The following is a 14,328-nucleotide window of genomic DNA, read 5'->3' as shown; positions in this document are numbered from 1 at the left end:
TGTTGGGGGAAAATGTCGCATATTTTGTGTTTTTGTCATAAAAAAATGGCTCTTTAAAAGAACAAAAAAAAATAATAATTATAGACAGATTTGAAAATGATGTAGAGATTTAAGTGTTGAAAACATTTATACATGATTAATTATTTTAAACACTTATGAGTGGGACCCTTTTGGATCCCTAAGCATTTTAATGTGATTTTTTCCCCAAAAACTGTCATTGATATAAAAAAAATAAAATAAAACTGAATTATTGATCTATTTAAGGTTCTAATTAATTCACATCAAATATTACACTTTTATTTATGTTTTGGGAGAATTTGTGCTTAGTATAAAAAAAAGTTGTCATTAAAAAAAGTTGACAAAAAGGGAATAACAGAAATAAAAATTTATAACCAACAGGTGACTCTAGATTAAAAAAAAAAGGTCAATTATTTTTTACTGTAATTTTTTTTACGATCCCTAAGAATTTGTGGGATTTTTTTTTTTAAACTGCCATTGCTCAAAAAATAATAATGAATCAAAATCAATGTTATGAATGATTGACATATTTAAGGCTCCGATTACTTCACATCAAATATTACACTTTGAACATTTGTTGGGGGAAAATGTCGCATATTTTGTTTTTGTCATTAAAAATGGCTCTTTAAAAGGACAAAAAATAAAATAAAATTATAGACAGATTTGAAAATGATGTAGAGATTTAAGTGTTGAAAACATTTATACATGATTAATTATTTTAAACACTTATGAGTGGGACCCTTTTGGATCCCTAAGCATTTTAATGTGATTTTTTTTTCAAAAACTGTCATTGTTGAAAAAAAATTATAATAATAAAACTGAATTATTAATCTATTTAAGGTTCTAATGAATTCACATGAAATATTACACTTTTATTTATGTTTTGGGAGAATTTGTGCTTAGTATAAAAAAAAATGTCATTAAAAAAAGTTGACAAAAAGGGAATAACAAAAATAAAAATTTATAACCAACAGGTGACTCTAGATTAAAAAAAAAAAAAAGGTCAATTATTTTTTACTGTAATTTTTTTTACGATCCCTAAAAATTTGTGGGATTTTTTTTTTTAAACTGCCATTGCTCAAAAAATAATAATGAATCAAAATCAATGTTATGAATGATTGACATATTTAAGGCTCTGATTACTTCACATCAAATATTACACTTTGAACATTTGTTGGGGGAAAATGTCGCATATTTTGTGTTTTTGTCATAAAAAATGGCTCTTTAAAAAGACAAAAAAATAATTATAGACAGATTTGAAAATGATGTAGAGATTTAAGTGTTGAAAACATTTATACATGATTAATTATTTTAAACACTTATGAGTGGGACCCTTTTGGATCCCTAAGCATTTTAATGTGATTTTTTTTTCAAAAACTGTCATTGTTAAAAAAATAATAATAATAATAAAACTGAATTATTGATCTATTTAAGGTTCTAATTAATTCACATGAAATATTACACTTTTATTTATGTTTTGGGAGAATTTGTGCTTAGTATATAAAAAAAAAATCATTAAAAAAAGTTGACAAAAAGGGAATAACAAAAAAAAATTTTTATAACCAACAGGTGACTCTAGATAAATAAAAATAAAGGTCAATTATTTTTTATTGTAATTTGTTTACGATCCCTAAGAATTTGTGGGATTTTTTTTTTTTAAACTGCCATTGCTCAAAAAATAATAATGAATCAAAATCAATGTTATGAATGATTGACATATTTAAGGCTCTGATTACTTCACATCAAATATTACACTTTGAACATTTGTTGGGGGAAAATGTCGCATATTTTGTTTTTGTCATAAAAAATGGCTCTTTAAAAGGACAAAATAAATAAATTATAGACAGATTTGAAAATGATGTAGAGATTTAAGTGTTGAAAACATTTATACATGATTAATTATTTTAAACACTTATGAGTGGGACCCTTTTGGATCCCTAAGCATTTTAATGTTGTTTTTTTTTTCAAAAACTGTCATTGTTTAAAAAAAATAAAATAAAACTGAATTATTGATCTATTTAAGGTTCTAATTAATTCACATGAAATATTACACTTTTATTTATGTTTTGGGAGAATTTGTGCTTAGTATGAAAAAAAATTTCATTAAAAAAAGTTGACAAAAAGGGAATAACAAAAATAAAAATTTATAACCAACAGGTGACTCTAGATTTTAAAAAAAAGGTCAATTAATGTTTTATTGTAATTTTTTTACGATCCCTAAGAATTTTTTTTTTAAACTGCCATTGCTCAAAAAATAATAATGAATCAAAATCAATGTTATGAATGATTGACATATTTAAGGCTCTGATTACTTCACATCAAATATTACACTTTGAACATTTGTTGGGGGAAAATGTCGCATATTTTGTTTTTGTCATAAAAAATGGCTCTTTAAAAGGACAAAATAAATAAATTATAGACAGATTTGAAAATGATGTAGAGATTTAAGTGTTGAAAACATTTATACATGATTAATTATTTTAAACACTTATGAGTGGGACCCTTTTGGATCCCTAAGCATTTTAATGTGATTTTTTTTTCAAAAACTGTCATTGTTAAAAAAAAAAAAACTAAAAAAAAACTGAATTATTGATCTATTTAAGGTTCTAATGAATTCACATCAAATATTACACTTTTATTTATGTTTTGGGAGAATTTGTGCTTAGTATAAAAAAAAATTTCATTAAAAAAAGTTGACAAAAAGGGAATAACAAAAATAAAAATGTATAACCAACAGGTGACTCTAGATAAATAAAAAAAAAAAGGTAAATTATTTTTTACTGTAATTTTTTTACGATCCCTAAGAATTTGTGGGATTTTTTTTTTTTAAACTGCCATTGCTCAAAAAATAATAATGAATCAAAATCAATGTTATGAATGATTGACATATTTAAGGCTCTGATTACTTCACATCAAATATTACACTTTAAACATTTGTTGGGGGAAAATGTTGCATATTTTGTGTTTTTGCCATAAAAAATGGCTCTTTAAAAGGACAAAAAAAAAAAAAAATTATAGACAGATTTGAAAATGATGTAGAGATTTAAGTGTTGAAAACATTTATACATGATTAATTATTTTAAACACTTATGAGTGGGACCCTTTTGGATCCCTAAGCATTTTAATGTGATTTTTTTTTTCAAAAACTGTCATTGTTAAAAAATAATAATAATAATAAAACTGAATTATTGATCTATTTAAGGTTCTAATTAATTCACATCAAATATTACACTTTTATTTATGTTTTGGGAGAATTTGTGCTTAGTATAAAAAAAAAATTCATTAAAAAAAGTTGACAAAAAGGGAATTAACAAAAATAAAAATTTATAACCAACAGGTGACTCTAGATAAAAGGTAAATTATTTTTTACTGTAATTTTGTTACGATCCCTAAGAATTTGTGAGATTTTTTTTTTTTTAAACTGCCATTGCTCAAAAAATAATAATGAATCAAAATCAATGTTATGAATGATTGACATATTTAAGGCTCTGATTACTTCACATCAAATATTACACTTTGAACATTTGTTGGGGGAAAATGTCGCATATTTTGTTTTTGTCATAAAAAATGGCTCTTTAAAAGGACAAAAAATAATAATAAATAATAGACGGATTTGAAAATGATGTAGAGATTTAAGTGTTGAAAACATTTATACATGATTAATTATTTTAAACACTTATGAGTGGGACCCTTTTGGATCCCTAAGCATTTTAATGTGATTTTTGTTTTTCAAAAACTGTCATTGTTAAAAAATAATAATAATAATAAAACTGAATTATTGATCTATTTAAGGTTCTAATTAATTCATATCAAATATTACACTTTTATTTATGTTTTGGGAGAATTTGTGCTTAGTATAAAAAAAAATTTCATTAAAAAAAGTTGACAAAAAGGGAATAACAAAAATAAAATTGTATAACCAACAAGTGACTCTAGATTTAAAAAAAGGTCAATTATATTTTTATTGTAATTTTTTTACGATCTCTAAGAATGTGAGATTTTTTTTTTTTTTAAACTGCCATTGCTCAAAAAATAATAATGAATCAAAATCAATGTTATGAATGATTGACATATTTAAGGCTCTGATTACTTCACATCAAATATTACACTTTGAACATTTGTTGGGGGAAAATGTTGCATATTTTGTGTTTTTGTCATAAAAAATGGCTCTTTAAAAGGACAAAAAAATAATAATTATAGACAGATTTGAAAATGATGTAGAGATTTAAGTGTTGAAAACATTTATACATGATTAATTATTTTAAACACTTATGAGTGGGACCCTTTTGGATCCCTAAGCATTTTAATGTGATTTTTTTTTCAAAAACTGTCATTGTTAAAAAAATAAATAAAAAAATAAAACTGAATTATTAATCTATTTAAGGTTCTAATTAATTCACATGAAATATTACACTTTTATTTATGTTTTGGGAGAATTTGTGCTTAGTATAAAAAAAATTTCATTAAAAAAAGTTGACGAAAAGGGAATAACAAAAATAAAAATTTATAACCAACAGGTGACTCTAGATTAAAAAAAAGGTCAATTATTTTTTACTGTAATTTTTTTACGATCCCTAAGAATTTGTGGGATTTTTTTTTTTAAACTGCCATTGCTCAAAAAATAATAATGAATCAAAATCAATGTTATGAATGATTGACATATTTAAGGCTCTGATTACTTCACATCAAATATTACACTTTGAACATTTGTTGGGGGAAAATGTTGCATATTTTGTGTTTTTGTCATAAAAAATGGCTCTTTAAAAGGACAAATAAAATAAATAAATTATAGACAGATTTGAAAATGATGTAGAGATTTAAGTGTTGAAAACATTTATACATGATTAATTATTTTAAACACTTATGAGTGGGACCCTTTTGGATCCCTAAGCATTTTAATGTGATTTTTTTTTTCGAAAACTAAACTAAACTAAAAAAATAAAAAAATAATAAAACTGAATTATTAATCTATTTAAGGTTCTAATTAATTCACATCAAATATTACACTTTTATTTATGTTTTGGGAGAATTTGTGCTTAGTATAAAAAAAGGTTTTCATTAAAAAAAGTTGACAAAAAGGGAATAACAAAAATACAAATGTATAACCAACAGGTGACTCTAGATAAAAAAAAAAAAAAGGTCAATTATTTTTTACTGTAATTTTTTTACGATCCCTAAGAATTTGTGGGATTTTTTTTTTTAAACTGCCATTGCTCAAAAAATAATAATGAATCAAAATCAATGTTATGAATGATTGACATATTTAAGGCTCCGATTACTTCACATCAAATATTACACTTTGAACATTTGTTGGGGGAAAATGTCGCATATTTTGTGTTTTTGTCATAAAAAATGGCTCTTTAAAAGGACAAAAAAATAAAATAAAATTATAGACAGATTTGAAAATGATGTAGAGATTTAAGCGTTGAAAACATATATATTAATTATTTTTAAACACTTATGAGTGGGACCCTTTTGGATCCCTAAGCATTTTAATGTGATTTTTTTTTTTTTTTCAAAAACTGTCATTGTTAAAAAAATAAATAAAACTGAATTATTGATCTATTTAAGGTTCTAATTAATTCACATAAAATATTACACTTTTATTTATGTTTTGGGAGAATTTGTGCTTAGTATAAAAAAAATGTCATTAAAAAAAGTTGACAAAAAGGGAATAACAAAAATAAAAATTTATAAAAGGTCAATTATTTTTTATTGTAATTTTTTTACGATCCCTAAGAATTTGTGGGATTTTTTTTTTTAAACTGCCATTGCTCAAAAAATAATAATGAATCAAAATCAATGTTATGAATGATTGACATATTTAAGGCTCTGATTACTTCACATCAAATATTACACTTTGAACATTTGTTGGGGGAAAATGTTGCATATTTTGTGTTTTTGTCATTAAAAATGGCTCTTTAAAAGGACAAAAAAATAAAATAAAATTATAGACGGATTTGAAAATGATGTAGAGATTTAAGTGTTGAAAACATTTATACATGATTAATTATTTTAAACACTTATGAGTGGGACCCTTTTGGATCCCTAAGCATTTTAATGTGATTTTTTTTTTCAAAAACTGTCATTGTTAAAAAAATAAAAAAATAATAAAACTGAATTATTAATCTATTTAAGGTTCTAATTAATTCACATCAAATATTACACTTTTATTTATGTTTTGGGAGAATTTGTGCTTAGTATAAAAAAAGTTATCATAAAAAAAAAGTTTAGACAAAAAGGGAATAACAGAAATAAACTTATAACCAACAGGTGACTCTAGATAAAAAAAAAAAAGGTCAATTATAGTTTTATTGTAATTTTTTTACGATCCCTAAGAATTTTTTTTTTAAACTGCCATTGCTCAAAAAATAATAATGAATCAAAATCAATGTTATGAATGATTGACATATTTAAGGCTCTGATTACTTCACATCAAATATTACACTTTGAACATTTGTTGGGGGAAAATGTCGCATATTTTGTGTTTTTGTCATAAAAAATGGCTCTTTAAAAGGACAAAAAAAATAATAAATTATAGACAGATTTGAAAATGATGTAGAGATTTAAGTGTTGAAAACATTTATACATGATTAATTATTTTAAACACTTATGAGTGGGACCCTTTTGGATCCCTAAGCATTTTAATGTGATTTTTTTTTCAAAAACGGTCATTAAAAAATAATAATAATAATAATAAATTAATTATTAATCTATTTAAGGTTCTAATGAATTCACATCAAATATTACACTTTTATTTATGTTTTGGGAGAATTTGTGCTTAGTATAAAAAAAAATTCATTAAAAAAAGTTGACAAAAAGGGAATAACAAAAATAAAAATCTATAACCAACAGGTGACTCTAGATAAAAATAAAATAGGTCAATTATATTTTACTGTAATTTTTTTACGATCCCTAAGAATTTTTTTTTTAAACTGCCATTGCTCAAAAAATAATAATGAATCAAAATCAATGTTATGAATGATTGACATATTTAAGGCTCTGATTACTTCACATCAAATATTACACTTTGAACATTTGTTGGGGGAAAATGTCGCATATTTTGTGTTTTTGTCATAAAAAATGGCTCTTTAAAAGGACAAAAAAAATAATAAATTATAGACAGATTTGAAAATGATGTAGAGATTTAAGTGTTGAAAACATTTATACATGATTAATTATTTTAAACACTTATGAGTGGGACCCTTTTGGATCCCTAAGCATTTTAATGTGATTTTTTTTTCAAAAACGGTCATTAAAAAATAATAATAATAATAATAAATTAATTATTAATCTATTTAAGGTTCTAATGAATTCACATCAAATATTACACTTTTATTTATGTTTTGGGAGAATTTGTGCTTAGTATAAAAAAAAATTCATTAAAAAAAGTTGACAAAAAGGGAATAACAAAAATAAAAATCTATAACCAACAGGTGACTCTAGATAAAAATAAAATAGGTCAATTATATTTTACTGTAATTTTTTTACGATCCCTAAGAATTTTTTTTTTAAACTGCCATTGCTCAAAAAATAATAATGAATCAAAATCAATGTTATGAATGATTGACATATTTAAGGCTCTGATTACTTCACATCAAATATTACACTTTGAACATTTGTTGGGGGAAAATGTCGCATATTTTGTGTTTTTGTCATAAAAAATGGCTCTTTAAAAGGACAAAAAAAATAATAAATTATAGACAGATTTGAAAATGATGTAGAGATTTAAGTGTTGAAAACATTTATACATGATTAATTATTTTAAACACTTATGAGTGGGACCCTTATGGATCCCTAAGCATTTTAATGTGATTTTTTTTTTCAAAAACTGTCATTGTTAAAAAAATAAAAAAATAATAAAACTGAATTATTAATCTATTTAAGGTTCTAATTAATTCACATCAAATATTACACTTTTATTTATGTTTTGGGAGAATTTGTGCTTAGTATAAAACAAAGTTTTCACTAAAAAAAGTTGACAAAAAGGGAATAACAAAAATAAAAATGTATAACCAACAGGTGACTCTAGATTTAAAAAAAAAAAGGTCAATTATAGTTTTATTGTAATTTTTTTACGATCCCTAAGAATTTGTGGGATTTTTTTTTTAAACTGCCATTGCTCAAAAAATAATAATGAATCAAAATCAATGTTATGAATGATTGACATATTTAAGGCTCTGATTACTTCACATCAAATATTACACTTTGAACATTTGTTGGGGAAAATGTCGCATATTTTGTGTTTTTGTCATAAAAAATGGCCCTTTAAAAGGACAAAAAAAAAAAAAATTATAGACAGATTTGAAAATGATGTAGAGATTTAAGTGTTGAAAACATTTATACATGATTAATTATTTTAAACACTTATGAGTGGGACCCTTTTGGATCCCTAAGCATTTTAATGTGATTTTTGTTTTTCAAAAACTGTCATTGTTAAAAAAATTAAAAATAAAACTGAATTATTGATCTATTTAAGGTTCTAATTAATTCACATCAAATATTACACTTTTATTTATGTTTTGGGAGAATTTGTGCTTAGTATAAAAAAAAGTTTTCATTTAAAAATGTTGACAAAAAGGGAATAACAAAAATAAAAATTTATAACCAACAGGTGACTCTAGATTAAAAAAAAAGGTCAATTATTTTTTATTGTAATTTTTTTACGATCCCTAAGAATTTGTGGGATTTTTTTTTTTAAACTGCCATTGCTCAAAAAATAATAATGAATCAAAATCAATGTTATGAATGATTGACATATTTAAGGCTCTGATTACTTCACATCAAATATTACACTTTGAACATTTGTTGGGGGAAAATGTTGCATATTTTGTTTTTGTCATTAAAAATGGCTCTTTAAAAGGACAAAAAAATAAAATAAAATTATAGACAGATTTGAAAATGATGTAGAGATTTAAGCGTTGAAAACATTTATACATGATTAATTATTTTAAACACTTATGAGTGGGACCCTTTTGGATCCCTAAGCATTTTAATGTGATTTTTTTTTTTTTTTCAAAAACTGTCATTGTTAAAAAAATAAATAAAACTGAATTATTGATCTATTTAAGGTTCTAATTAATTCACATAAAATATTACACTTTTATTTATGTTTTGGGAGAATTTGTGCTTAGTATAAAAAAAATGTCATTAAAAAAAGTTGACAAAAAGGGAATAACAAAAATAAAAATGTATAAAAGGTCAATTATTTTTTATTGTAATTTTTTTACGATCCCTAAGAATTTGTGGGATTTTTTTTTTTAAACTGCCATTGCTCAAAAAATAATAATGAATCAAAATCAATGTTATGAATGATTGACATATTTAAGGCTCTGATTACTTCACATCAAATATTACACTTTGAACATTTGTTGGGGGAAAATGTCACATATTTTGTTTTTGTCATAAAAAATGGCTCTTTAACAAAAAGGACAAAAAAAAAAAAAAAAATTATAGACAGATTTGAAAATGATGTAGAGATTTAAGTGTTGAAAACATTTATACATGATTAATTATTTTAAACACTTATGAGTGGGACCCTTTTGGATCCCTAAGCATTTTAATGTGATTTTTTCCCCAAAAACTGTCATTGATATAAAAAAAATAAAATAAAACTGAATTATTGATATATTTAAGGTTCTAATTAATTCACATCAAATATTACACTTTTATTTATGTTTTGGGAGAATTTGTGCTTAGTATAAAAAAAGTTATCATAAAAAAAAAGTTTAGACAAAAAGGGAATAACCTATTTCTAATTTATAACCAACAGGTGACTCTAGATAAAAAAAAAAGGTCAATTATAGTTTTATTGTAATTTTTTTACGATCCCTAAGAATTTTTTTTTTAAACTGTCATTGCTCAAAAAATAATAATGAATCAAAATCAATGTTATGAATGATTGACATATTTAAGGCTCCGATTACTTCACATCAAATATTACACTTTGAACATTTGTTGGGAGAAAATGTCGCATATTTTGTGTTTTTGCCATAAAAAATGTCTAACAAAAAGGACAAAAAAATAAATAATAAAAAAAAGTACAACTTTATGTTGACAGATAGTTTTGAAGATCAACTAATCATTTAAGCGTTGAATAAAAAATAAAAAATAAAAAGTTTTTTAGGGTCCCCGATTGCACTAAAGGTTAAAAATATATAAATATTGTATTGGTTATTAAAATGAAAGCTATCACTTTCATTTTAGTGGAAAAGGTTTGGACACTCCTGCTCTGCAGTCTTTCTCAAAGTGAAACTAAAGAATTGAACGTGGTCTCGACCACAGCTGCACATGTCAGTGCTTTTGCAATTTTAAATCAACTATGAATGCTTCCCTTGCACAGCAGCTCCTGGTGTCGCCTCACAATAAACTGCTGCCAAAGCGGGGATGAGAAAACAAAAAGCACGTCCACGACGTCAATCTTTTATTAGCTATTTGGCCCGTGAAACATCACCTGTATCAAAACATTGCTATATATAGCGTAGCAGTAGCATCACAGCATTGAAGTGCAAAGTCGGGTGAATGCAGCAAAGTACGCCAGTCTTTGGCAAAGCAACATGCAAGAATATTCTTTCTTTTTTTTTTAAAACATTGGATTCTACATTCAGGGGTGTGTGTGTGTGTGTGTGTGTGTGTGTGTGTAGCCAGCTGGTCCTCTGACCTTCATGAGTTCTCGCTGTGCTCCATTTCATTCTCTTCATCTTCCTCCTCCTCCACTTCCTCCTCGTCTTCATCGTCCTCGTCCTCAGGGATGTAAAGATCTTCCTCCGAGTCACTAACGTCGTGACCTTCGCTGTCCTCCTCCACTTCGCTCATCTCCTCGCTGCTGTCGTCCAGGACGTCGTCGTCATCATCATCATCATCATCATCATCATCGTCGTCGTCGTCAGTCTCCCTGGTCACTTCCTCGTTTGGAGTTTGGTCGCCGTCCTCCTCCTCCTCCTCCTCAAGTAGTTGACCTGAGGGCGGGAGCGTGTCAGCCATGGTTCCCCCCCCACTTCTGACCTCTGACCTCATGACGGCGCTCACAGATGGAGTTGACGGCGGCCATGATTTCTCGCGGCAGCGTGACCTCCACAAACTTGCGCATCTCCTCCTCCATCATGACGTTGACGATGCCGGTCTGCATGTCCACGTACTTTGGGTAGAACATGTTCTTCCTCAGCAGGCTGGTGCATCTGCAGCCGGGAGGGGGCGTCAGATGTGGAGAAGACCATGGCGAGCCAGACGCTTACCTCCTTCCTGTGGTCTTGCTGGCCTGGTGGAGGAACACGCGGGTTAGTCCGGAAGTTAATATCAAAAATTCTGCAGTTAACATTTAAAAAAAATTTAATTAAATTAAATCTGCCATAAAAAATAAAAAAAATCCCCAATTAAAAAAATAATTTGCAAGCAAAACAACAATTTTCTTCAATAACAAAAAGCAATTAATAAAAAAGTAACTTTTAAATATTTTTTCTCCCAATTAAAAACACGATTTGCAAGCAAAAAAATATTTTATATTAGCAAAAAAATTGGCAAGTATAAAAGTTTGAATTAAATATCCCCAAGTTAAAAAAATAAAAAGTTTTTCAATTATAAAAACTAATTTCTACAATTGAAAAAAACAATTCAAGTATAACAACTATTTTCTTCAATTAAAAAAAAACTTTTTCCCAATTAAAAACATAATTTGCAAGCGAAAAAATATTTTCTATTAGCAAAAAAAATTGAAAGTACACATTTTTTTTTTTTTTTAAATAAAACATTCCCAAGTAAAAAAAAATTAAAACATGTTTTTCAATTAAACAATTTGCCAGATAAAAACTAATTTATTCAATTAATAAAAACAATTTTCTTCAATCAAAAAAAGCGATTAATAAAAAAGTAACTTTTTTCAATTCAAAAACGATTCGCAAATATAAAAATGTTCTGCAAGTTAAAAAAAATATATATATATTCCAATTAATAACATGCTTTGCAAGCAAAAAGAAAATTCTATTAGTAAAAAAAAATTTGCAAGTATAAAAACAATTTTTTTTTAAATAAAATATTCCCAAGTAAAAAAAAAAAAAGTTTTTAAATTAAACGATTTGCAAGTATAAAAACTAATTTATACAAGTATAAAAACAATTTTCTTCAATTAAAAAAATGATTAAACATTTTTTCCAATTAAAAAAAAAGGATTTACAAGTATAAAAACTATTTTCTTAATTAAAAAAAGCGATTCATAAAAAAGTAACTTTTTCAATTCAAAAACGATTCGAAAATATACACATTTTCTAATTTCTACAATTGAAAAAAACAATTCAAGTATAACAACTATTTTCTTCAATTAAAAAATTGATTAAACAATTTTCTTCAATTAAAAAAAATATTTTTTTATCCAATTAAAACCATGATTTGCAAGCGAAAAAATATTTTCTATTAGCAAAAACAATTGAAAGTACAATTTTTTTTTTTTAAATAAAACATTTCCAAGTAAAAAAAAAAAAAATGTTTTTAAATTAAACGATTTGCAAGTATAAAAACTAATTTCTACAACTGAAAAAACAATTCAAGTATAACAACTATTTTCTTCAATTAAAAAATTGATTAAACAATTTTCTTCAATTAAAAAATTTTTTTTTTTCCCCCAATTAAAAACATGATTTGCAAGCGAAAAAATATTTTCTATTAGCAAAAACAATTGAAAGTAAAAAATTTTTTTTTTTAAATAAAACATTCCCAAGTAAAAAAAAATTCAAACATGTTTTTCAATTAAACGATTTGCCAGATAAAAACTAATTTCTTTAATTAAAAAAAAGGATTTACAAGCATAAAAACAATTTTCTTCAATCAAAAAAAGCGATTAATAAAAAAGTAACTTTTTTCAATTCAAAAACGATTCGCAAATATAAAAATGTTCTGCAAGTTAAAAAATATATATATATTCCAATTAATAACATGCTTTGCAAGCAAAAAGAAAATTCTATTAGTAAAAAAAAATTTGCAAGTATAAAAACAATTTTTTTTAAAATAAAATATTCCCAAGTAAAAAAAAAAAAAGTTTTTAAATTAAACGATTTGCAAGTATAAAAACTAATTTCTACAACTGAAAAAACAATTCAAGTATAAAAACAATTTTCTTCAATTAAAAAAATTATTAAACATTTTTTCCAATTAAAAAAAAGGATTTACAAGTATAAAAACTATTTTCTTAATGAAAAAAAGCGATTCATAAAAAAGTAACCTTTTTCAATTAAAAAACGATTCGCAAATATACCAATTTTCTAATTTCTACAATTGAAAAAAACAATTCAAGTATAACAACTATTTTCTTCAATTAAAATAATTGATTAAACAATTTTCTTCAATTAAAAAAAATCTTTTTTTTCCCAATTAAAAACATGATTTGCAAGCGAAAGTACTTTTTTTTTTTTTTAATAAAACATTCCCAAGTAAAAAAAAATTAAAACATGTTTTTCAATTAAACGATTTGCCAGATAAAAACTAATTTATTCAATTAGAAAAAAGGATTTACAAGTATAAAAACAATTTTCTTCAATCAAAAAAGGCGATTCATAAAAAAGTAACTTTTTTCAATTCAAAAACGATTCGCAAATATAAAAATGTTCTGCAAGTTAAAAAAATATATATATATTCCAATTAACATGCTTTGCAAGCAAAAAGAAAATTCTATTAGTAAAAAAAAATTTGCAAGTATAAAAACAATTTTTTTTTAAATAAAATATTCCCAAGTAAAAAAAAAAAAAGTTTTTAAATTAAACGATTTGCAAGTATAAAAACTAATTTCTACAACTGAAAAAACAATTCAAGTATAAAAACAATTTTCTTCAATTAAAAAAATGATTAAACATTTTTTCCAATTAAAAAAAAGGATTTACAAGTATAAAAACTATTTTCTTAATGAAAAAAAGCGATTCATAAAAAAGTAACCTTTTTCAATTCAAAAACGATTCGCAAATATACAAATTTTCAAATTTCTACAATTGAAAAAAACAATTCAAGTATAACAACTATTTTCTTCAATTAAAAAATTGATTAAACAATTTTCTTCAATTAAAAAAAATATTTTTTTTCCCAATTAAAAACATGATTTGCAAGCGAAAAAATATTTTCTATTAGCAAAAACAATTGAAAGTACAAATAATTTTTTTTTTTTAAATAAAACATTCCCAAGTAAAAAAATAAAATAAAACATGTTTTTTCAATTAAACGATTTGCCAGATAAAAACTAATTTATTCAATTAATAAAAACAATTTTCTTCAATCAAAAAAAGCGATGAATAAAAAAGTAACTTTTTTCAATTCAAAAACGATTCGCAAATA

At 24.6% G+C, this 14,328-nt stretch overlaps 1 protein-coding gene across 4 annotated transcripts in view; it reads right to left on the bottom strand.

The window, feature by feature from the left end:
* Positions 1-10,428: 10,428 nt before the first annotated feature.
* Positions 10,429-14,328, bottom strand: part of LOC133609894 (probable E3 ubiquitin-protein ligase MID2) — a 32,864-nt gene continuing 28,964 nt past the window's right edge. For 3 of the 4 annotated variants that reach the window (XM_061965930.2, XM_061965929.2, XM_061965931.2), the window contains exons 6-8: positions 11,253-11,275; positions 11,047-11,195; positions 10,429-10,976 (exon numbers count right to left, since the gene is read on the bottom strand). In XM_061965930.2, the coding sequence (XP_061821914.1) occupies positions 10,681-10,976; positions 11,047-11,195; positions 11,253-11,275 (468 nt within the window). In that variant the 3' untranslated portion in view covers positions 10,429-10,680. Of the gene's footprint in view, positions 10,977-11,029; positions 11,196-11,252; positions 11,276-14,328 lie in introns of all 4 variants that reach the window. The other variant, XM_061965932.2, reaches the window with a different exon arrangement.

Source organism: Nerophis lumbriciformis, linkage group LG07 (assembly GCF_033978685.3).
Source record: "Nerophis lumbriciformis linkage group LG07, RoL_Nlum_v2.1, whole genome shotgun sequence".
Taxonomy (NCBI): Eukaryota; Metazoa; Chordata; class Actinopteri; order Syngnathiformes; family Syngnathidae; genus Nerophis; species Nerophis lumbriciformis.
Note: the sequence above shows the minus strand (reverse complement) of the source record. Positions and strands in the feature narration are given on the sequence as shown.